We start from the raw sequence: 23,660 nt of genomic DNA on the forward strand, positions 1-23,660 counted from the left end.
AATTACAAGTTGACATTGAAATTAAATTAATTTTCTACATTATCACGCAAATGATCATATTCATGAACTTGGCAAGATTCCAGTAAAAGTCACTTTTAAGAAAAATCATCTGTTCACACAACAATTAATTTCTTGAACACTATTGGATTGCTTTAGTGATAATATATTTATTAACTAGCTAGATACAATTTGTTATTACTACTATAATAATAAATCTTAGACCTTGGTTAACTATAGGCAGAAAAAATTATATAAGTACAGAGATTCCATTTTGTAAATTTTAGTAGACAAGCAAAATTTTGTAAATTTTAGTAGATAAGAGTTTCAGTGCGCATATTAATCAGTATTACTATACCTCAAATACTAAGATTGTATACTCACTGACATGGCAGCTGATGTGGCACTATCACATTAGTTGTCATGTCAGCCGTTTTTTAAATATTTTAATTTTAAAGAAAAATTAAAAATTAAAAACCTAATCAAACGTTAATGGCTCACCCCTTCTTTTTTGTCTGACAATTTTTTTTCTTTTCTTTTCTTCTGCTGCAACAACCAAGGAGCAAAGGAAAAATTAAAAAAAAAAAGCATGAAAGATGAACGTTTAATTAGATTGTTAATTGATAATTTATTTTAATATTAAAAAAAAGCGGGTGACGCGGCAGCTAATACGATAGTGCTGTGTCAACTGCCACGTCAGTGAGTATCTAAATTTAGTATCAGAAATAAGTACAGCATTAATCTATTTTGTAGGCAGAGGTCCATTATGTATAACAAGTATGGAAGTGATAGGAGCAAATGGTTATTACTTATTAGAGTTAATATTCTAACAGGCAGAGGTCCGTTATGTATAATAAGTATGAAAGGATAGAAGCCAATGGTTATTAGATGTAATATTCTATGGAAGATGCTGCGCTAATTAATTTGGACCACAAAGATAAATGTCTTAGCATTTATTGCGCTAGGAAAAAAAAAATAACAAAAAGAAGAAAAACGATCGATAATAACATGGGGTTATGTTTTAATAAAATAAAATTAAAAAACTCAACTGAGTATTCGCATGGATTACTCTATTTGATTAACTTTCTGGCCAAGTCCCCAGATCACGCCCTGGTGAAATGAAAGCAAGCAAACACGACCTAGAAAAATAATAACAAAAAATAAAAAAAATAAAAATTCAGGAAAGCCAGTTCTTAATTAAAACCAACCATATTCATCAAACAAGAGCCGCCGATTTCTTCTCCTTATTCTGCTCCACATGTCACGTTTGAGCCCACGTTGCGGAAAATGCTCTCCAACTTCATCATAGTTAGGTCCTTCATCACCTATAACATGTTAGGAAAAGGCTTATACAACCTCCCAGAGGAAAAGTCTTATACAATCTCCCAGGCTTGCCTTTGGTAGTGATGTGGAATTTTACGCTCTTCACTCTCTTAAGACCCTTTGTGCTCATTATTGTCAGTGAATCCGCACATTAGGTTGCAAGCGGGATCCAATGTACCATCAATATTTGCATGAGCATTTATTGGCTTATGCTACAACCTATTAAAGTTTATTGTTTCTACATTGTGGTCTCCGTCAAACTAAAGTACAGTTTAACCACTGCCCTCACGAACTTGCTTTTGAGATTCATGAGAGTGACCCTCATCCAAAATGCATCTACTCGTTAAAGAAACCCACAAAACTTATTAACACTCCTATGCTTGCCTTCACTTGTGATGTGGGATGAGATAAGCACACTCTTTTTACTAAATAGTGTATAAACTATGTATTGTTATAGTTGTAGTTGGATGATTGTCACATGGTAGCACATTGTTTATTCATTCATTATATTGAATTTTGTATTTTATAAAAAACAGAATACCTATTACCCAGCAATAAGTTACACATTGGATGTCATACATTTTAATAGAAATATAAATTATATACGCCATTTAAATAAGTATAATATCAATCATCTGAAAATTAAATTACAAAATGAATGGAAAGAACAACAAATTAGGAGGATGTGGTTAATTAGCATCATGTAGGACGAGCAAAGTCATAGTAGGGATATAAGTTTAAACTAATTGTTCAAGAAGACCCAAAGACAATTGATATGGTTTTGCCTAATTTATAGTAGAGACAAGAAAGTTATTCTTAAAGAAGATATGACAGCCAAGATAAAGTTAATTGGTGAGAACATTGAGCGAGGTTTGTCAAAAGACTTAACAGGCTTGGAAACTTTTCATGAATAATATGTCAATATTTTTTAAATTGAAATCTTTCCCTTTTTTTGTGAGATCTCTTGTTATTGAGTTTTAAAGAATGTTCGCTAGAATAAAATTTAGTATCGGTTCGACATTGCGTCAAAACAAATTAAAAGAAAAGGTTGAGAAAATAAGAGGAGGCGTTATTAAAAATAAGAGGAGGCGTTATTAATGTGAAAAAAGGGGGGAAAAAAGGCCAAACGAAGAGCGCAAACTCGAGCTAATTTACAATAAAGAAAAAACTTTTACGCTGTATGTGGTGGCTTGGTTTGGCTTTCCTTGTGGGTGAAGCCTTTCGCTTGATTTTCAATTTAATTTTAACAATTACTATCCTTTATGTGTAAGTAAATATAAGTAATATCTCCCCTACGCAAGAACCATGTACATGCATCTGTCCTTTATATCACTTTGAGTCCGCATTAAATATTAATAGGCTATATAGATAACAATTAATGGCCAAGGTTACCTAAAAAGTAAGTTAAATTATGACACATGAAAAATAAATGAAAACAATTTGACCAAGTGAATTTGATTTATGTAATAACAAAATTACTAAGGACAATTAATTGATTATGACATCATTGTCACACATGTAGCTCATAACACGTAAACTGTTGTATATTCGAATCAATTAATTTTCATAGAGAAACCAAAGATCAATCATAAATGGGAAGAACTATAATTTGTTGAATTTGGGAAGGAAAAAAAAGTTCCAAACAAGTAACGCCCATATAAAGCAACACGGGTATAATATATAGAAAGTAAATATTCTGTTTAATTAACGTTGGCGGACACAATGCAATGTCCAAAAACATTAATTACAAGTCATCCAAGAATCAAGCAAGGGTATTTCCGTAAACTAAACTTGGAAAAAAAATTAAAAAGCAAAAACTGCTCACAAAGTTCGGCGCAGCTTGCTTCTGAATTCTTCTGATGCATGCAGATCAAATCCAAATTCTTTTTTTAAAATCCTATAAATACCCTTCCATCTCAACCGTTTCACCACCACTCCCACTTCTTTCAACTTCTCAAATTTCTTGCTCAGAACAAAAAATGGATAACAAAATGTGTTACTTTCATTTCCTTATTTCAATTCTCTTGCTTTCCATTTTCAACACTTCGTCTTTAGCAGCCCCACCGAGCTACAATGTTGTAAGCTTCGGAGCCAAACCCGACGGCAGAACGGACTCAACAAAAGCATTTCTATCAGCATGGGCTAATGCCTGCGGCTCACCAAGAGCAGCCACCATTTACGTGCCGCCAGGAAGATTCTTTCTCCGAAACGTTGCGTTTCAAGGTCCATGCAAGAACAATCGTATTACTATCCGCATTGATGGTACCCTTGTTGCTCCATCTGATTATCGCGTGATTGGAAATGCCGGAAACTGGCTTTTCTTCCAGCATGTTGACGGAGTTACCCTCAACAGTGGCATTCTTGACGGCCAAGGGACTGCCTTGTGGGCTTGCAAAAACTCTGGGAAAAATTGTCCCAGCGGTGCCACGGTATGATGAAATGACCAATTTGTCCTTCAATCTAGCAATTAATGCTTGTGCTTAAAAGGGCGACTTGGATAGTCTTTTCACTGATTTTTAATCAATTTTTTACAAATATGCCTTTTCTGCAGTCGATGGGGTTTTCAAATTGCAACAACATTGCAATCAATGGACTAACTTCACTGAATAGCCAAATGTACCACGTTGTTTTTAATGGCTGCAACAATGTGAAATTGAAAGGCGTCAAGGTCTTGGCCTCAGGAAACAGCCCCAACACTGACGGCATCCATGTCCAATTATCAAGTGGTGTTACAATCTTGAACACTAGAATCTCTACAGGCGATGATTGCGTCTCTATTGGCCCTGGAACCTCTAATTTGTGGATAGAAAATGTTGCATGTGGCCCTGGCCATGGAATCAGGTAACATAAAATAAAATAAAGTTCCTTATTATCATTTCAATTTTGCAATTATTTTTTAACATATATTTTTTTATTCACAACTTTTTTGATGTTATTATGCAGCATCGGGAGTTTGGGGAAGGACCTAAATGAGGCTGGAGTCCAAAATGTTACAGTTAAAACTGTGACATTTACAGGCACTCAAAATGGACTGAGAATTAAATCTTGGGGAAGACCAAGCAACGGATTTGCAAGGAACATTCTTTTCCAAAATGCAATCATGAAGAATGTTCAAAACCCCATCATAATTGATCAAAATTACTGCCCTGATAACATAGGATGCCCCGGTCAGGTACGACATCGAAAGGGTATCAAAGGAAAATTCATTAATATATCGGTGCCATAACAATTCTTAAAATTTTGTTTTATTCCTTATGTAACAGGTTTCAGGGGTTAAAATTAGCGATGTAACGTATCAAGATGTTCATGGAACGTCAGCAACGGAAGTAGCAGTGAATTTTGATTGTAGTTCAAAGTACCCATGCTCAAGGATAAGATTGGAAGATGTAAAGCTTACTTATAAGAATCAACCTGCTGCAGCCTCTTGCAGCCATGCTGATGGATCTGCTTCTGGTTTAGTTCAGCCTAAAGGTTGCTTGTAGTAGTAAAAAGTCGTTTTCAGTTTGATTGTATAACAAATATTGATTAGTAGCTAGGTTGGTTTATTGCTCGAGCCTGTGGCGTTGCTCCTTCATTGGGATAGTTTGGAGCCTGGCCTTGCGATAAATATTATTGTAAAAAATTTCAATCACCATTTTGGGTGGTGTTGCTACAATCTGTAGCGACAAATGTGATTAATTTCTTGTGTTTCATTGTTTCAAAAAGTAAAATTGTTTTGGGGAGTGAAATAAGAAGTTCGGGATTCGAACCCAACTCATATAGAAAAATATATGTAATTTTCATGCTACATTTATAATCCTGTAGGTGTAAATTTGAACATCATAGATCTTTTGTGAAGTGAGTATTTTTAAGAGGAGAAATTTTAGAATATATCAAAAGTATCATGTCAACCATATATTAAGTAAATAATAATATAACATGTGTACATTAATTAGTTGTATTACCTTTTATTGTAAAATAAATTTTATCATATACCTTTAAAGTTATATTCTCTGATCAGTGCATAACCCGGCCCGCGCCCACAAGCGATTGACTATAAGGTTGGTATTCAAACAAAAATCTAATAGCAAAATATATATTATTACAGTACTATTACCTATTTAATTTGAATATTAGATATATGGGTGTGACTATTTAGCACGACGCTATATGTAATCCTATTAACGCTCAGAGGCCAACATATGAGGAGAAGGTGTACTGATCAACTGCATGTTCGGTCATTGGAAACTCAAATGACCAAAACACACTTCAAGATTAAAATCTCTTCTCTTTTTGGCTAGTTTTCGCTCATTTGAAATTTGGTTGGTGATATTTCCAACCCACAAATTCTTTTAATTCACCCCACGTTTAGAGAATAATTACAAAAAATTCTCATTATTTTTAAAAATTTCAAATAAAGAATAATTCAAAAGAATTAATCAATTAAATCTATCTTAATTTATTTTGTTATGACTTAGATTTTTTTATTATATTTGACTAATAAGATTGCTTAACCTAATTTTAAATTGATTATGTTACCCTTAAAAGGTAAAAATACCAATAATTTAATTTAACTTCAACAATTTTTTAATTTTATACAAAATTCATTGTTTTTAAATAGTTAATTCTACTTTATTAGTGTGATTATTAATTTTTAATTAAACTAACATAATGTCTTTATGAGAAAATACTCATTAAATTATTAGGCTGTCAAATTTATGTCATTTACATCTAAAATATTGAAAATTATTATATTTAATTTAAGAAGTTAGATTATATTATCAGTCATAAAATTAAGTATCTAAAGTATTCGATACAAGAACACATATTATTTCGGGCAAGTGGGTCATTTTATGTCATGAAGCAAAATAATTAAATAGAACTTATATTAAAGCTATTTTAATAAAAAAAAATAAGTAAGAAAAAAATGTAAGAATGATTTAATTATTACATAATTTTTTTGTTGATTTGTATTTATGAGAAAAAATATATATTTATTGTAAATAGTTTTTAGAAGTTGGGTGGGTTTACACAAATAATGGGGTGGAAATATCCCCAACTTTGAAATCTGCAAAACACACTTCAGTGAAATCAATCCAATTTTATGTGAAATTTATGTTTAAGCCCCCTTAGGACTTTAGGTCTATAGTATTTATATTTTATTGTCTAGAAGTCTTTCAATTCTTAATTTAACCCTATCGAACCATAATCATCGTTCTGACCTTAGCGCTCAAGTTAGTATTTGCTCAGAGACAAATAAAGAGAAAGTAGAAGACACTTCAACACTCAACAATACTTTATCAAAATCTCCTCTCTTTTGGCTACGAAAAATATAGAGAATATAGAACTAAAGCACCAAGGCATCCTGAAAGTACATATGTAGTTAATTTGGAAATCGGCAAGCATCCCGGCTAAGGACTTTGATAGCTGCAACAGGCGTAAGATGTTGCATTATAGAACATTGCGACCCCCAATTTGCAAGCAATCTTTAATGTTGTTTTTTCCTTTTTTTTTTTTTTTTGTGTTTTTCCCCCTCCCCTGAAATTTTGAGTGGGGTCCCCAAGGGAAAAATTAATTTCAGGAAAGATAAGGGGTTGAATTGAAAATTTACGAAATATTTATTTTTTGGGCCCTATATTTTAAACTTTTATGTTATAGTACATATAGATGTAGATTGTTTCATTATAGTACTCCTAAATGGCCCTCTAAATTATACTGATTTTAACGTTATTGTCCACTCAAGTTCTATTTGGTATTATAGCCCCTACCGAACTAAAATAGTGGTTCGGTATTTCCGTTAACGCATATGGGTGAAACTAAAATTCATGTAAACTAAAATTCGGTATTTCCGTTTAGCCAATGATTTTGAAGTTGGATTAAAGGATGCTATAGTCGGTAGAATTTTTTTGATGTGATAGCTCGGTGTCCTCAAAGACTTGATCTAGTGATGTTTCAACAATTTTCTTTAACTAATCTTCTAAATTTGAATCCTTTAGAAGATAAAAGAATTCAAAAGTCAATTTAAACTTTATTCACCCCCTTAAAAAAAAAAAAGTTAGGCTCCAAGCCTATATTGATTATTGGCTATAACATCAACTCAATAAATAAAAATAACGTGCGATATTTACAAAAATAAAAACAAACATTCTTCAAAACAGAAAACAAGGCAACCTTTATTCATAGATGTAGCTTTCACACGCCAAAGCACCGCTCAGTGCTCGGCGCAGCTTGTCCTTGTTAAGTGTGCTTGTCTTGTTAGTGTGGAGTAAATGCATGGGCTGAACGATAATATTTATGATGTCTCTTCATTTAATGGCTAATTCAAGCCAATTGTTTTTTATGGTTAAAGAAATCAATGTCTGGTGGAATTGCAGAAATAAATATTGTATGCAAAAAAACATGTGAGCAACATTGCACGAACCCTCTCCCATTTGCAATAATCAAAGGTGAGCACGCAACCATTGGAATTAAAATTAAACAAAAGGAATAAATTAAATTGCAACCAGGATCCCAAAAGATAACAGCTGCTATATAAACGTGTTGTCTCCAAAAAGAATTTTTTTTTCCCTTATCGTAAAATGACAAAATTTTCTAAGGTAATAATGTGACCACATATGCCATATGTCTCCAATCATTGCTTGTAATGTATATATTGTATTAGTGAATTTATTATTTATCATTAGTGTGATAATTATCTTATGCCACATATCAATGAATGATATGATAAATGCTGAATCATTTGTGATATAAATTTTGTATCTCAGAAAATTAAAAACGAGAAAAATGCATGGACTTAATTAGATGGGTTTTGAGCCTGAACGTTCAGCTTACACAACTTTCTGTTATTTATTTAATTGGCAGTCTGGAATCATGAGATACTATGACCTTAATTTGGGAGATTGTCACTTTCTCTATGTTGAAATCATATTTTAATTTTCTCTTATTTTCATAATACCTCAATATCCCTATGTATGTATGTGTGTGTGTGTATATATATAATTGGTTCAATAAGATAAAACCCACTGGGCTTAGTGCTAGTCTTGGAATCTGCTTAAGAGAATAATTTTTAAAAGAGTAGGACTATTGGTACCCCTCTAAATATCTCTTAACACCCGTTTTCTTAATTAAGTTCATTACAATATTTTAAAAAAATTATAAAAATTTTTTAACACCTCCGTCAATAACAAAAATACCCTTAAGTAAAATTTATTGTGTAAACCCCATTATTTAATTTTTATTATTAAAACTCATTTCAACAACCAGATTTCTTCCATTAAAAAAAAGTTTTCTTTCTTTCTATTGTAGCCATTGGTGGTAAGTTCCTCACCTGAAAATTAAAAAAAAACAACCTTTTTAATTTCTAAAATAAAAAATTATTTAACTTTTGAGTAGAATTTAATTAGAAATTGTCCTATTATGTAATTTTGATAATGGTTAAAATTGTAAAATAATTAAAGGGGTTTTAAGAGATATTTAGAGGGGTGTCAATAGTCCCACTCTTTTCAAAATCCCGCAATTTTTATAAGAATGAATTTATTGGCACCCCTTCATTATTCTTGTAAAGCCCTACTTTAAATAAAATTACATTTAAAAAAAATAAAATTAAACATACTTAAAAAAATTTCCAATAAATTACTTGCATTCATTATCAATCCCTTTTTTTTTACTTATTACTTCTATCTAACTGAAATCAATTGTAAAGATTTATAATAATTTATTATTTTTTTCATATTTCTTACTCATCAAGAATTTTATATATAAGGTTGCTTTCAAATTATAATTTAATATATGTGTAATTTAACTTAATGATTGATATTCAAATATTCATCACCTAGAATTTAGTTTATTTGAAGGGTAACAATAACATTGTAAAAGAAAAAAAAGTAGAATACTATTTTGAGTTTTAATTATAAAAAATTACATTAAGAAATAGAAAGTGTATTGACACGACTCAAAAGTGTATTACTCTCAAGTATAAGAATGTCTAGTTATAATATAACCCGGTGAGACCGGGGTCGAACCACAGAGAGTTTTACATCTAGTAAAACTAAGAAAATTAATTGTGGGGAAAAGAAATTATTTGAAATCAATTTAAAAATAAGCCAAGGTTTAGGATCTACTCTCTGTATTCAAACTATAATTTTAATATTATCTCATTTATATTTTGCCTCACTTTTACCAATTAATTATTATATCATTTAATTCTATGTGTATGGATAAATATAGAATAAAATACCTAATGTGCCACACTACATTAATGTGTCGACATTATGTCAAAATACCATAAAATCCAGTGAAATTTATAAATTAACATGATATAAAAATAATTAGAAAAGAATTAAATAAACTTAAAAACTCATTTGAGAAAATAATATTAATTAATAGTTTGAAACATTAAGCTTCACCCTTCACCTTAGCTTAATAAAATTAGCTACTCATATTGAAACAAAACACAACACTCTTTTTATTTGATAAACTTTTTGAAATATATTACAAAGAAAATTGATACAAACGGAAACAAGAAAAGAAAAGAAACAAAAAAAGAAAGAAACTCTTCAGCTAAACTCTCTCTCGGCTTTTAAAAAATCAGCTCAAGCTTCTCTCTCGCGTCCCCCTTTCTGGCTTGCATCCCCTTGCCTTTTATAGGCAAGGGAATCGTCTTCTTTTCTTTTATTTTATTAATATTAATATTTTATTTTATTTTTATATTATATATATATTGAATTGTGTGATGGTCAGGAGGCGTGACCATCACCAACATACTTTTGTTCTTTTATTATATTATATTTATTTTTTATTTTATTTATTTTATTTATTATTACATCTCTTCAATTATGTTCCAGTAGTTCTTCTTTGTTCCCGCTTTCAATTCTAATTTCATCTTTATTCCTGAAAAATATTTATAAGATAAAAATTAACAAATTACGAATTAATTTAACATAAAATATATTTAGAGAGTATTAAAATAATTTAGAAATAATGAATGCATTAATCGACACAATAAATAAAAAACTAATAAGTTTATCCTTATTAAATGTACACTTTTTAGTGTCAATCATGTATTTAAAAGAACAAAGGACATTTTGGAATTAAATAAAAATGATTGGATAAAGAGATTTTATGAGGAGATTAGAGGAATGGCAATAGTCCAACTTTTTTTATAATTATAGTTTTATCACTAAAAGATAAATATGAATTTAGACTATTTAGTTAAACTAAAGGGTGAGATTATTTAAACCCACTAAAGTACTCATCAAATCCAGGTTTTTAACAAACCTATCATCAATGTTTAAGAACTTATGTTTTATTTAATAAACTCATCTTAATACCTATTATACTATTATTAAACAAAATTATTATTTTTTCATGGCTTCTGTTTGGGGGTAATACTTCTACAAGGCCAACCATGATGAGCAGATGTCTGGTAGCAGGATTCTACGGACAGGAGTATTCCGCAGAAGTCTGGTAGTAAGTGACTAGGATCAGGAATACTCTGCTCGTTCACGAATGCACCCTCCACGGGGCCATAGCAGGACCTGGCCTCTTGCTGGGGGCATAAGGCCATTCATGCTAGAGGTTGAGGGGGAGAGAACCGGCCAATGACGGTTGGCAAGACGTGAATCGCTGCCCGAGAATCAAGGCACGGAGTCCACTCAGCCACAACTACGATAATAACACACCCACTTCCGAGTGTTGAGAGAGGTGATGGACGTGGATTGCAAGAAGGGCCGGATTCAAATGAAGGCTATAAAAAGGTAACCAACGAAGGAAAAATGGTTAGACTTTTTGAGATTAAGAATTAAGAAAAGAGTTTTCGATTGAGAGATCAAAAGAGAGCCATAATATTAGTGGCCATGTTTCCCTGAAAGGCAAAGCCTACGTTTCTGACTTGAGCGTCGGAGGGTTTACGCCGGGAAAACACCCGGTGAGTTCTGACCTGTCTTTGTGTACGCAGGAGTTTACGGAGAAGAGGTCTTACGAGGGGAGATCCTGGTCGTGGATGAGTTAGTTGAGGAGAGATCCTGGTCGTGGACGAGCAGAAAACTAGAATCTCGCATCAACATTTTGGCGCCGTCTGTGGGGAGATGAGCAAAAAGCTTCTGTTAATAGAGAGAAGAAGAGGAAAAGAAGTGAGGGAACAATTGATGTAGGAGGAGGCAGTGCACAAGGAGGTGACTTGAGGCTTAACGAGTCCGTGACGTTGAGAGAGATAGCCAACGAAGCACGAGAAAAAGCAATGTATGAGCGGATGAAACAGATGGAGACCCTGACAACCATCCTACACGAGCTGAGAAGTGAACGAAGGGGAGTTTAAGAGGAGGGGGTGAGAAGTGGCGAGTGACACTAGGGCAAGACAATATGGTGAGAGGTCGGACCATCAGAAGATTTGGTGGTGAGGAGGGTAACTCATCTCTACGGGGAGAAAGCTATAAAGGAGAAGATCAATCCCCGGGAAAGAAGATCTTTGATAACGATGACAGGGTGGCGAATGCAGAGGAAAGAGAACTCCGACAACACCTGCATGATGTTGAGCAGGAGCGAGATCAAGTTGCAGCACGTGACCCTGGTCGTGCCGTACAGTTGGAAGAAGAAGTGCGCAGATTAGCGCAGATAATAGATGACATGCAAGGACGGAGCAGAGCACATGGTTGGAGGATAATGCTAGACGGTGAATCCTTGCTCTCTGCAGAAATCATGAGGGCAGTCATTCCGAGGAATTTTCGCCTCCCAGACGTCAGATACTGGAGGCGAACCGATCCGTTGGTGCATATAGAGCGCTTTAACGACATAACTAGGGTGCAAGGATTATCCTAAGCTCAAAGATGCAGGGTGTTCCCGTTGTCTCTAGAGGGACGAGCACGTGAGTGGTACCAGAAACTTCCTCGAGAGAGCATTAAATCCTTCGAGCAAATGTGCCAGAAATTTACAGAGCAGTTTTATGGGGCAATGGTGCCTGAAGATGATATGATAGAGCTGATGAGCATGAAGCAGGGAGATGAGGAAACCCTTCGGGAATTCATCAAAAGGTTCCATTGTGCTGTCCTCGATTTGGGAGCTTTCAACTATCCTCAAGCATTAAGGGGATTGAAAGAAGGGGTGAAGATGGGACGACTGTGGTACAATTTAAGGAATCCTGCTATTCAAACATATTCAGCTGCTTACGAGCAGGCCAAGAGGGACATAGAGATTGAGGAGGAAAAGACAACACGAATTAAGATAGATCAGCTGGAAGGGTTGAGGAGGAAAGATAAGAGAGCTCTACCAAGAAATGGGCCGATTAAGAGAAAAGACTATCATGCCTCAGGCAGTGGTGCAGAGGGCTAGGTTACCTCTTACCAGCCTCATCAGAGGCCACCTTAATATCAGCGCAGCAGTGCGCAACTTGCTCGTTCACCAGCCAGAGATTCATGGAGAAGGCCTGACCCGACATATGGTCATCATCATCCACACCCACATGGTGGTAGGGGAAGCAGACCAGAAGCACCGTTACCCCCTCCAGTTCAGAACGGCACCAACAGGGAAAGGACGATACACATGATCGACCAAAGCCAAGATTATGGGCGGTATATTTCTTTAAAGATGCCACTGGACGAGGTGTATGAGACCATAAAGGAACGGGGATTACTGTACCTCCCTACCCCAATAACAAAGCTACCCAGCAGGAGAGAAGGACGCTATTGCAAGTTCCATGGCACCCACGGTTATACCACAATTGAATACAGAGATCTCAAGACTCAAGTTGAAGATTTGGTGAGAAATCGATACCTGGACGAGTTTGTGGATTGGACATTCCCGATGGTGGCCTCGCCATGTGAAGGGGAGTAGAGTGATAGGAACAGGAGCCACGAGCAGCCTATGGTAAGAGTAATTGATGGGGGCCTAACATTGGCCGGAGATTCCAACAGATCGAGAAAGAACTACGCTAGGTATGCCATGACTAGCAAAGAAGTGTTCTTCAACACCCTAGCAGCCAAGCGAGCAAGAATCAGATAAGTTCCGATCATGTGGACAGATGAGGACGAAGAAGGGATCCTATATCCACATGAGGATGCCTTAGTTATTAAGGCTACCGCTGCTAGCAAGAAGTTTGACTGGATTCTGGTAGATACGTAAAGCTCGATCGATGTTTTGTTCAAGTCAACTCTGGAGGAGATGGAAATAGCAGACTTGAGGTTAGAGCATACTAATACCTCTTTGAAGGGATTTGGAGGAGGAAAGCTAGTTCCTTTAGGTATGGTCGAACTGCCCATCATAATTGGTAGCTCCCCGACAGAAAAGACTATGATCCTGGATTTTGTAGTTGTCGATGAAGAAGGTCCTTACCAGATGATTCTAGGCCGCCCCTTTCTAAGGATGAGTAAAGCGATACTTTCCAACCATTATCTAGCTCTCAAGTATTGGGTGAATGGAGTGGTCGGGGTGGTACGAGGAGACCAGAGAATTGCCCGAAGCTGTTACTCCACAGCAGCAAGGGAAGCAATGCAAATTACGTCACTTAATACTCGAGTGGAAGCCAAGAATGGCAGACAGGAGCCTGTGGAGGAGCTGGAAATAGTAAGCTTAGAATAAGGTGATTCAGGAAAAACAATCCGAATTGGGTCGAGGCTTAAAGAAGAGCAGAAGCGGGAGCTGGTGCATTGCATGCGAGCTCACGCAGATGTCTTTGCTTGGACACATGAAGACATGCTGGGAATCGACCATGAGGTCGCTTGCCATAGGTTGGCAATAAGGAAGGGTGCCTGGACGGTAAGGCAAAAAAGAATGTACTTCAACCAGGAGAGATATGAGGCTATAAATGGCGAGGTGGAAAAGCTCTTGAAGGCAGGGTTCATTCGAAAGGTTAATTACCCTGAGTGGATATTGAGTGTGGTGCTAGTGAAGAAGGCTAACGGTAAATAGAGGATGTGTGTAGATTTGACAGACCACAATAAGGCGTGCCCGAAAGATAGCTTTCCCCTACCCAAGATCGACCAGCTGGTTGACTCAACAGCCGGGCATGGCCTGTTTAGCTTCATGGATGCATTTTTGGGATATAACCAAATCCCAATGTTCGAGCAGAATGAGGAGAGCACGTCATTTATCACTAACCAGGGTTTGTTCTGTTATAGGGTAATGTCGTTCGGTCTTAAAAATACAGGTGCCACATACTAGAGGTTGGTGAACAAAATCTTTAAGTCATTGATTGGGAGGACAATGGAGGTGTATGTGGACAACATGATAACCAAATCAAAAAACCTGAAGGAACATGTCGAGCACCTCGAGGAGACATTTGGACTTTTGAGGAAGTACAAGATGAAGCTTAACCCGGAGAAGTGTGCCTTTGGGGTCGAGTCGAGCATATTCCTCGGGTTCATGATGAGTCATCGGGGAATCGAGGTGAATCTCGAGAAGATCTAGGAAATCATGCAGATGAGATCTCTTTGTAACCTGAAAGAGATACAGAGCCTTACGGGAAGGTTGGCGGCATTGAGTCGGTTCATATCCAAGGCAACAGATAAGTGCCAGGCATTTTTTCAAGTGATAAGGAGGGGAAAAAAAACAGAATAGACCCCTGAATGCGAAGAAGCCTTCCAGAATTTGAAGCAATATTTGCAACAAGCACCTTTGTTGTCCACACTGCGGGAGGGGGACATGCTGTTCCTATATATGGCGGTATCAGATCATGCCACGAGTTCTGTTCTATTGAGAGAAGAAGAAGGGGTTCAATATCCGATATATTACACAAGAAAGGCCCTGCTCGATGCCGAGACTAGATATCCACCGTTAGAGAAATGGGCACTTGCTCTTGTGGTTGCTGCTCGAAAGTTGAGACCATACTTTCAAGCATTCCCTGTCTCGGTAATAACAAACCAACCGTTACAACAAACTCTCAACAAGCCGGATGCTTCTGGTCGGCTAGTGAAATGGGCCATAGAGTTGAGTGAGTTCGACATAAGTTATAAACCCCGAGCAGCAATAAAGGCCCAGGCAATGACCGATTTCGTGGCAGAATTCGTAGAGCGCGAAGTAGGTTTCGACCAGCTGGATGCTGCTACAGCCAACAACGAAGATCGGGTATGGCAAGTGTCCGTGGATGGATCCTCAGGGGAGCAGAGGTCTGTAGCAGGGATTGTTTTAGAATGCCAGAAGGGGAGGAGATCTCTTATACTGTAAGGTTGAAATTCACAGCCACAAATAACCAGGCAGAATACGAAGCTCTAATAGCGGGCTTGGAATTGGCTAAGGCAGTGAAAGTGGATAGGGTGAAAATCCGAACTGATTCCCAACTAGTTGCAAATCATGTCAGTGAAAGGTTTCAGCCGAGAGATGGGAAAATAGAATAGTACTTGAAGAAAGTCAAGCAGATGATTGGGAAGTTTGAGGCGGTTGAGGTGATACAAATCCCAAGGGAGGAGAATAGTCGAGCAGATATTCTGGCCAGGATGGCAGTGGCAGCAGATCCGAAAATGCCTAAGTCAGTCCATTTGGAGGTGAAGTTTAGCCCTAACATCGAGCAAAATTTGGAGGTGCGGTGGATAGAATAGAAATGCTCGTGGATGGATCCGATAATCTCGTACATCAGAGATGGGGTATTACCACCAGATAAGTTACGAGCTCGGAAGATCAGAGCCCAGGCGTCGAGGTACATAATGATTGATGGGGTATTATATCGGCGGGGATATACCCTACCGTTCCTTCGGTGTTTGGATGAGGGCGACGCATATTACGTACTGAGAGAAGTACATGAAGGAATTTACGGAAACCATTATGGCGCGAGGTCCCTTGCCCACAAGGCTCTAAGGCAGGGATATTTCTGGCCGACGATGAACCAGGATGCGCAGGAGAAAACCAGGAGTTGCGTGAGTTGCCAGAGTTTTGTAAATTTCTCTACCTAACCACCAGAGAAGCTCACTTCCATGGCCTCGCCATGGCCATTTGGTCAATAAGGAATTGATTTGATTGGGCCGTTGCCAAAGGGACGAGGGGCTGCAACACATGCAATAACAGCGATGGACTATTTCACGAAGTGGATAGAGGTGGAAGCCCTCAGCAGGATCACAGAGAAAAAGACGATTGACTTCCTATGGAAAAACCTGGTCTGTCGGTACGGGATCCCTTACGCCCTGATAGCAGACAATGGCAGGCAGTTTGACAACCATAATTTCAGGGACTTCTGCCAGAACCTCGGGATAGAGTTGAAGTATTGTTCGCCTGCTCACCCTCAGTCTAACGGACAAGTAGAAGTAGCCAACAAGATAATCAAGAGGCTTTTGAAAACCAGGCTTAGAGCAAAAAATGGTGCATGTGTTGATGAGCTACCAGGTGTATTATGGGCGTACAAGACAACCCACAAAACAGCAACCTGCAAAACTCCGTTCGCCTTGGCCTTCAGATATGAAGCTGTTGTACCGGTCGAGATAGGGACGACCACGCACCAGATAGATCACTTCAATGAGTAGGAAAACAACGACCAAATGTGCTTGAATCTGGATTTGCTAACCGAGAAAAGGGAGCAAGCATCGAAGCGATCAGTCGTCTACCAACAGAGGGTTGCTCGGTATTACAACCAGAAGGTGTGTATACGACAGTTCAAGGTCGGCGATTGGGTACTAAGGCGGGTGAATCAGAACACGAAAGACTCGACACAAGGAGTACTTGGACCAAACTGAGAGGGCCATATAGGGTCAAGCAGGTAGCTGGACCCGGAGCCTATAAGCTTGTTCGGCGGATGGCCACGAGGTGAAATGCCCCTGGAACGCAGTACACCTCAGGAAATATTTCTAGTAAGACTCGTTCATGCTTTAAAATTATTTCTATTCGCTCTTGTTGTTATTCGTTTTATGTTAAATCAACCTCGTGTAAGTCGAATTCAGTAATTAATGAAACGATGAGGAATTTCAGTCAGTTCTAATGTTACAAACATTTCCAAGGCATGCAAAGACTCACCAAGTCTCAAAGTCTGTTTTATGGCGAGACCAGAAGCCAAGCGTGCCAGGCTCTGCTCGACCAAGCGAAGGCGAGCAAACCCTCAAGTGTTACAAAAATTTCTAAGGCATGCAAAGGCTCACTAAGTCTCAAAGCCTATTTTATGGCGAGACCAGAAGCCAAATATGCTAGGCTCTGCTCGACCAAGCAAAGACGAGCATACCTTCAAATGTTATAAAAATTTCTAAGGCATGCAAAGGCTCACCAAGTCTCAAAGCCTGTTTTACGGCGAGACCAGAAGCCAAGCGTGCCAGGCACTGCTCAACCAAGCGAAGAGGAGCAGACCCTCAACTGTTACAAAAATTTCTAAGGCATGCAAATGCTCACCAAGTCTCAAAGCCTGTTTTATGGTGAGACCAGAAGCCAAGTGTGCCAGGCTTTGCTTCGACCAAGCAAAGACAAGCAGACCCTCAAACGTTATAAAAATTTTCAAGGCATGCAAAGGCTCACCAAATCTCAAAGCCTGTTTTATGGCGAGACCAGAAGCCAAGCTTGCCAGGCTCTGCTCGACCAAGCAAAGGCGAGCAGACCCTCAAACGTTATAAAAATTTTCAAGGCATGCAAAAGCTCACCAAGTCTTAAAGCCTGTTTTACGGCGAGACCAGAAGCCAAGCGTGCCAGGCTTTGCTCAACCAAGCGAATGCGAGCAGACCCTCAAGTGTTACAAAAATTTATAAGGCATGGAAAGGCTCACCAAGTCTCAAAGCCTGTTTTATGGCGAGACCAGAAGCCAAGCGTGTCAGGCTCTGCTCGACCAAGCAAAGACGAGCAGACCCTCAAACGTTATAAAAATTTTCAAGGCATGCAAAGGCTCACCAAGTCTCAAAGCCCGTTTTATGGCGAGACCAGAAGCCAAGCGTGCCAGGTTCTGCTCGACCAAGCAAAGGCGAGCAGACCCTCAAACGTTATAAAAATTTCCAAGGTATGAAAAGGCTCATTAAATCTCAAAGCCTGTTTTATGGCGAGACCAGAAGCCAAAGCATACCAACACCTACTCGACCATAATATAAGCGAACAAAAAATAAACTAATCTGCCAAGAGCTCGAAGCGAAGAAAGCAAATAAGAGCATTCTTATTAATCTGCCAACAAATTATGAAAGCTACTAGTTTTAACATACAATATTCCAAGAAAGAAACCTACGACACAAGATACTTTCAAGAGGACGGTGGGTCAGTAAGCTGGGCCGTCTCTATTGGCTGGTTCACCTCAGGAGTAGGGGGGGTCTCACCAGTTGCACCCGGGGGGGTACTTGCCTCGGTAACATCAACATGGACTGCACGAGGAGGAGAGTTTCCCTCCTCAGTTGCATTTGGCTCCAACTCTTCGACATCCTCTTTTGCTGCCTCCTCATCCATATATTGAGCAATACCAGCAGCAAGCTCGTCCATCTTCAGATTAGGATGCTGCTTTGCTAGGACAACCATGATGCAGCGATAAGAATGCCGATGCCCCTGGTCATATTGGTTGTCAGCTTCCTTCTCTAGGTTCTCAACGTGAACCTGGTGGGAATCTTTGAGAGATTCGAGTTGAACCTCGTAAGTAGCCTTTTGTCTCTGCAGATCCTCCTTGACTTTAGTCAGCTCCTCCTCGAGAGTGATTGCCTTTGCCTGCGCGAGAGACTCCCGCTCTATCAACTTCAGATTCTCAAGGTTGAGATCTCCGGCTTTCTTCTCGGCAGCATCAGCTTTATTTTTGGCCAATTGAACCTCCTCTTTCATCCTTCGGTCATAGCGGCTGACCTTCGCCTTATAGTAAGTGGCCATGCAGTTGAGATGAAAAGCATTATACTGCATAGCCCCCACCAGCTCGCCCAGAGTGCTGCTGTCAAAGTCTTCTAGGTCCTTTTTGCTAACGAACCTAGAAAACTCACTGATATAGGGGAACAGATGTTAACATATATGTTTCCATAATATTGATTTTGATGATAACAAACAAGTTTAAGAATGATTAATCTTTTAAGCTCAAATTATTTAATATTCTTTTTAAATAAATCATTATTTTCACATTATAAATGTTTTATATTTAATGGAAAAATGATTTTATGAAATTGATTGTTTTTATTCTTTTTAAACAAATCATTATTTTCACATTATAAATGTTTCATATTTAATGGAAAAATGATTTTATGAAATTGGTTGTTTTTCAAAGTTTATGGTTTAATTGAAAGAATTTTGAAAACTTTGAAATAAACAAGTATTGCTTGAAATTTTGGAGAAGGACTTATTTGAAAAGTTTCATAGCATTTTGGGCTATACCATAATTTCAGAAAATTTTGAGATTAACAAAGCATTATTTAGAAATTCTGAAATTGGACTTATTTGCCAACTTTCATAACGTTTTGGGCCGTAATATAGTTTTATAAAGTTTTGGGGTCAAACTGTAAATTTGGAAAATAATTTCACTGTAGCAATCATTGTAGCAAACACTGTAGCAAACGGCTAACCGTTTATTTAAAAACGGCTAACCGATAATTTCCAGAAAGCATGTTCTGCAAAGTATTGTTAAAATGATGATTCTGGAAACTAACGGTGAACCGTTTACTGAAAACGGTTAACCGATTATTTCCAGATTGTTAACCTTGAACCGTTTAGTAAGAACGGTTAAACCAAATTTGTTTTGCAGGTCTCTGGAAATTAACGGCGAAAGGGTAAGCCTAAACGGCTAACCGTTTATTTGAAAATTGGCCCAACGGTAACTTTGACCGGCTTAAACGGTTAACTGTTAATGGTTAACGGCGAACCGTTTTTGACCAGACAGTCTGTAACGGCTAGTTTTTCAGCTCCAACTATAAATAAGCTCAATCCAATTCAAACAAGATGAATTCCAACGATCATCATTGAGCAAAATATAGAGAATACAACTTTCACTGAGCTTTAAATCTTTGTATTCATCTCATTCATTCACACATTGAGCTTTCACTTGTGATCAAACACATTGTGTGAGAGAGATTCATTTGTAATCTTTTTTGTAAAATCAAGTTAAAAGATTGTAAGTGTTGGGATACACTTGGGTTAAGAGATTGGGGATAATCTCTTGTTGTAAAGGTCCATTGACACCTTGGAAGTCAATTGTAAGCGTTTGAAGCCTTGGGAGGCTAGCTTAGTGAAATCCTCAAGCCCGGTGTGCTTGGAGGCGTGGACGTAGGCGGGGATTGCCGAACCACGTAAAAATCCTTGAGTTTGCTTTCTCTTCCCTTACTCATTTATTATTGTGCTTTTATTGAATTTATTGTTTTCGAATTTATTAAGGCATTAAATTAAATTGTTGTGTGGTTTGCCTAGGATAATTTTAAAATCCCAATTCACCCCCCCTCTTGGGTTGCCTAGTTAGTATTTCAATTGGTATCAGAGCGAGGTGCTCTTGTGTAGACTTAACCGTCTAGAGTTAAAGATCAATAGCAACCGAAATTAGTTCAACTTTCATGAAATATGGGAAATAGTTTGTGATGATTCATTCATTCCTAGGAAGAATGTTTTAAGTGAATTGGATAAGAAAAATATGTCTTTAAATTCCAAGGCTATGAATGCTTTATTTTGTGCCTTAGATAAAAAGGAATTTCATAGAGTTTCAAATTGTTCTAATGCTTATGAAATTTGGAGAAAACTTGAAATTGTGTATGAGGAGACTACGAACGAGGAGGAATTTCATGAAGTGTCGAATTTGGCACTTATGGCAATTGGAGATGAATCGGATGATGAACTTGATGAGGTAAATCATCTTCCTACTTATGATGAATTACATGATGCGTTTAAAGAATTGTATAATGAGTGGATGAAAATTGGTAAAAAGAATGCATGTTTTAAAAAGAAAATGGTAAAGCTCACAAATGAAAATGAATCTCTAAGTGCAAAGATTACATATCTAGAATTAGAGAATAAAACATTGCATGATGAAGTTACATTATCAAATGAGAAATTTAGCACTTCACAAAAGCATCTAGAATCACATGTAGATAACTTGAAAAATGAAAATGATGCTTTACAAAAATGCAATGATTCATTAAATGAAAAGATTAAAGGACTAGAGTTAGATAATAAAATGTTGCATGATAGAATTGCATCATTCACATGTAAACAAAGTACTTTGTATGAGCATGAGAAATCACATGTTGATGAATTAATAAATGAAAATGAAACACTTAAGAAAAGGAGCAATGAGTTGAATGAGATTGTTTTGAAATTCACAAATGGGCAAAAGATGTTGGATAACATGCTTAATTCACAAAAATGTGTGTTTGATAAAGGAGGACTTGGGTATAAGCCTTACTTGAAACAAAAATATTATAAGAATTATTTTGTTAAGGCTACCTCCACAAATGATCAAATTGTATGTCATTATTGCAATCAAAATGGTCATATGAAGAATAGATGTCCAATTAAAAGAAATGTGTATTATGGAGTCAAATGTATTTGGGTTCCAAAAGGAACTAAATCTAACATTCAAGGACCCAAGAGTATTTGGGTACCAAAGGGTACAACTTGAATTTGTTTTTTGTAGGTACCATAAACAAGGAATGGTGGAGAGTTCCTTGATGAAGCTTGTGGAGATAATCACTTGATCATAATCTAAACCAAAAATAATGAGGCAAGATGATTTAATTGTTTTGGTAACTATTATTGCCTTATTGATTATAAGTGATGGCATTTTAATCTTAGTAAATATTTAACACTTCATTTGGTATCATAACATTAAGTGCATTAACATGATGTGGATAAGTTTATCTTGGCTATTTACTATATTGAGTGAATCATGATAAATGAATTTGCGAAAGTATGCTTGTATGTTTACATGATGGAATTATCATTGTGTTTAACATTGAGTGCTTTATCATGATGCATGGTTATATATATAAGATGATAGCTTGTCAACTCATCATGATAGCTTTGTTTGATTTTGATGATTATGTAATGCCTACGCTTGATAAATGATATGCTTGAATTATTAATCTTCGAATACTTACATATTTCATGATTGTGTGATGTATATGCATGATAGATGAGTTATATGTTATTTCTTGCATTAGAAGTGATCATGGTGGATAATTAGAAAATCATGCATTTGAGATTTGTTTTTTGTAATGATTTTGCCATTGAGTATAAATTTTCATCACCTATAACTCCACATCAAAATGGAGTTGTAGAGAGAAAAGATAGGTCTATTCAAAAAATGGTTAAGACCACATTGATTAGACATCATCTCAATAATACTCTCTATGAGCTTTGGAAATATAGAAAACCCAACATTAGTTATTGCAAAGTTTTTGGATGCAAATGTTATATTTTGAACACAAAAGATAATCTTGGCAAATTTGATCCAAAATTTGATGTTGGTATTTTTCTTGGCTATTCAAACACAAGCAAAACTTATGGAGTGTATAACAAAAGAACTTTGATTGTGGAAGAATTTATACATATTATATTTGATGAGTCTAATTCTTCCTCTATGGAGAAAGTTGTTGTTGATGATAATGTAGATGAAAAGCTACAAGAAGATTATCAAATGATAGCCAAAAGAACACGCCACTTGAAAATCAAGAGGAGCAACACGAAGAAATAAATGCGGAGTAAAATGAAGGTACTTTCTCATACATTCTCAAAGAGTGGATGTATGTTTCTTCTCACCTTAAGAACTTAATTTTGAAAGATCCATCACAAGGTGTAACTACTATATCATCACTTAAAAATATATGTGAGCATTTGTAATAACGGATTTGATCACTTGTTCTTTAACTCATAATTATGGCTTTTCTTAATAGTTATGTTGATTTTGATGATCTATATATTGGCATATGTTGATTTTGATGATTTATATATTGCCATTACGTACTTATGTTTTTACTTAAGTTTTGATGATAAAGAATGTGCATTGATGATTACATTGTATTTGATGAAGCTTTAATCTTATGCAATCTATGATTAATGAATGAATGCATTTTTTGTACTTTATCGATGTATTGTTGAATATGTCTTACTTATTTTAAATGATATCGAAAAAGGGAGAAATACATATACTTCGAGAATTTTAAGTCTATGAGATTTTTTTTGTTATATTGAATGTCACATTAGATATTTGATGAGTTTAGTTGTCTTTATTTATAAAATGTGATTGATAATTATGGAGCTTGAATATTTGATAATATGCATTCCAATTTGGTAAAGAAATCAAAACCTCTTTGCGAAGAAGAATTTTCATAAATTCGGCATAAACTTGGAATGATTAGATTTCTTGATGATTTTGGTAATTGATGATTATATGTGCGTTGCTTGATGAATTGAAGGAGTTGTTGGTTGGTTATTATTGTTTAAGCTTATATGGAAGTGTTTTTAACTATGTTGTGTAGTTGAGAATTTGTTCATTTTTAAGGGGGAGACAAATATAATATGTTTTTGGATAA

The 23,660-nt window shown here is 36.5% G+C and overlaps 2 protein-coding genes across 2 annotated transcripts; both read left to right on the top strand.

The window, feature by feature from the left end:
- Positions 1–3,269: 3,269 nt before the first annotated feature.
- LOC112100251 (polygalacturonase-like) lies at positions 3,270–4,922 on the top strand. Its single transcript, XM_024189133.1, has 4 exons — positions 3,270–3,749; positions 3,872–4,161; positions 4,264–4,492; positions 4,584–4,922. Exons 1-4 carry the CDS (start codon positions 3,300–3,302, stop codon positions 4,800–4,802), a joined length of 1,188 nt encoding a protein of 395 aa, XP_024044901.1. The 5' UTR covers positions 3,270–3,299; the 3' UTR covers positions 4,803–4,922.
- A 7,288-nt stretch (positions 4,923–12,210) lies between these two features.
- Positions 12,211–13,125, top strand: LOC112099775. The gene is made up of 2 exons (XM_024187246.1): positions 12,211–12,610; positions 12,698–13,125. The coding sequence occupies exons 1-2, from the start codon at positions 12,211–12,213 to the stop codon at positions 13,123–13,125; spliced, it is 828 nt and encodes a 275-aa protein (XP_024043014.1).
- The last annotated feature ends 10,535 nt before the right edge of the window (positions 13,126–23,660 follow it).

This window comes from Citrus clementina, unplaced genomic scaffold (genome assembly GCF_000493195.1).
Source record: "Citrus clementina cultivar Clemenules unplaced genomic scaffold, Citrus_clementina_v1.0 scaffold_3, whole genome shotgun sequence".
In the NCBI taxonomy this organism is placed as follows: Eukaryota; Viridiplantae; Streptophyta; class Magnoliopsida; order Sapindales; family Rutaceae; genus Citrus; species Citrus x clementina.

Excerpts from the sequence above, each read along its gene's own strand:
- LOC112100251 (XM_024189133.1), top strand. The coding sequence starts at position 3,300 with ATGGATAACAAAATGTGTTACTTTCATTTCCTTATTTCAATTCTCTTG. Across the intron at positions 3,750-3,871 it reads ATTGTCCCAGCGGTGCCACG|TCGATGGGGTTTTCAAATTG; the intron begins GTATGATGAAAT and ends CCTTTTCTGCAG. Across the intron at positions 4,493-4,583 it reads ACATAGGATGCCCCGGTCAG|GTTTCAGGGGTTAAAATTAG; the intron begins GTACGACATCGA and ends CTTATGTAACAG.
- LOC112099775 (XM_024187246.1), top strand. The coding sequence starts at position 12,211 with ATGTGCCAGAAATTTACAGAGCAGTTTTATGGGGCAATGGTGCCTGAA. Across the intron at positions 12,611-12,697 it reads CTATCATGCCTCAGGCAGTG|CCAGAGATTCATGGAGAAGG; the intron begins GTGCAGAGGGCT and ends CTCGTTCACCAG.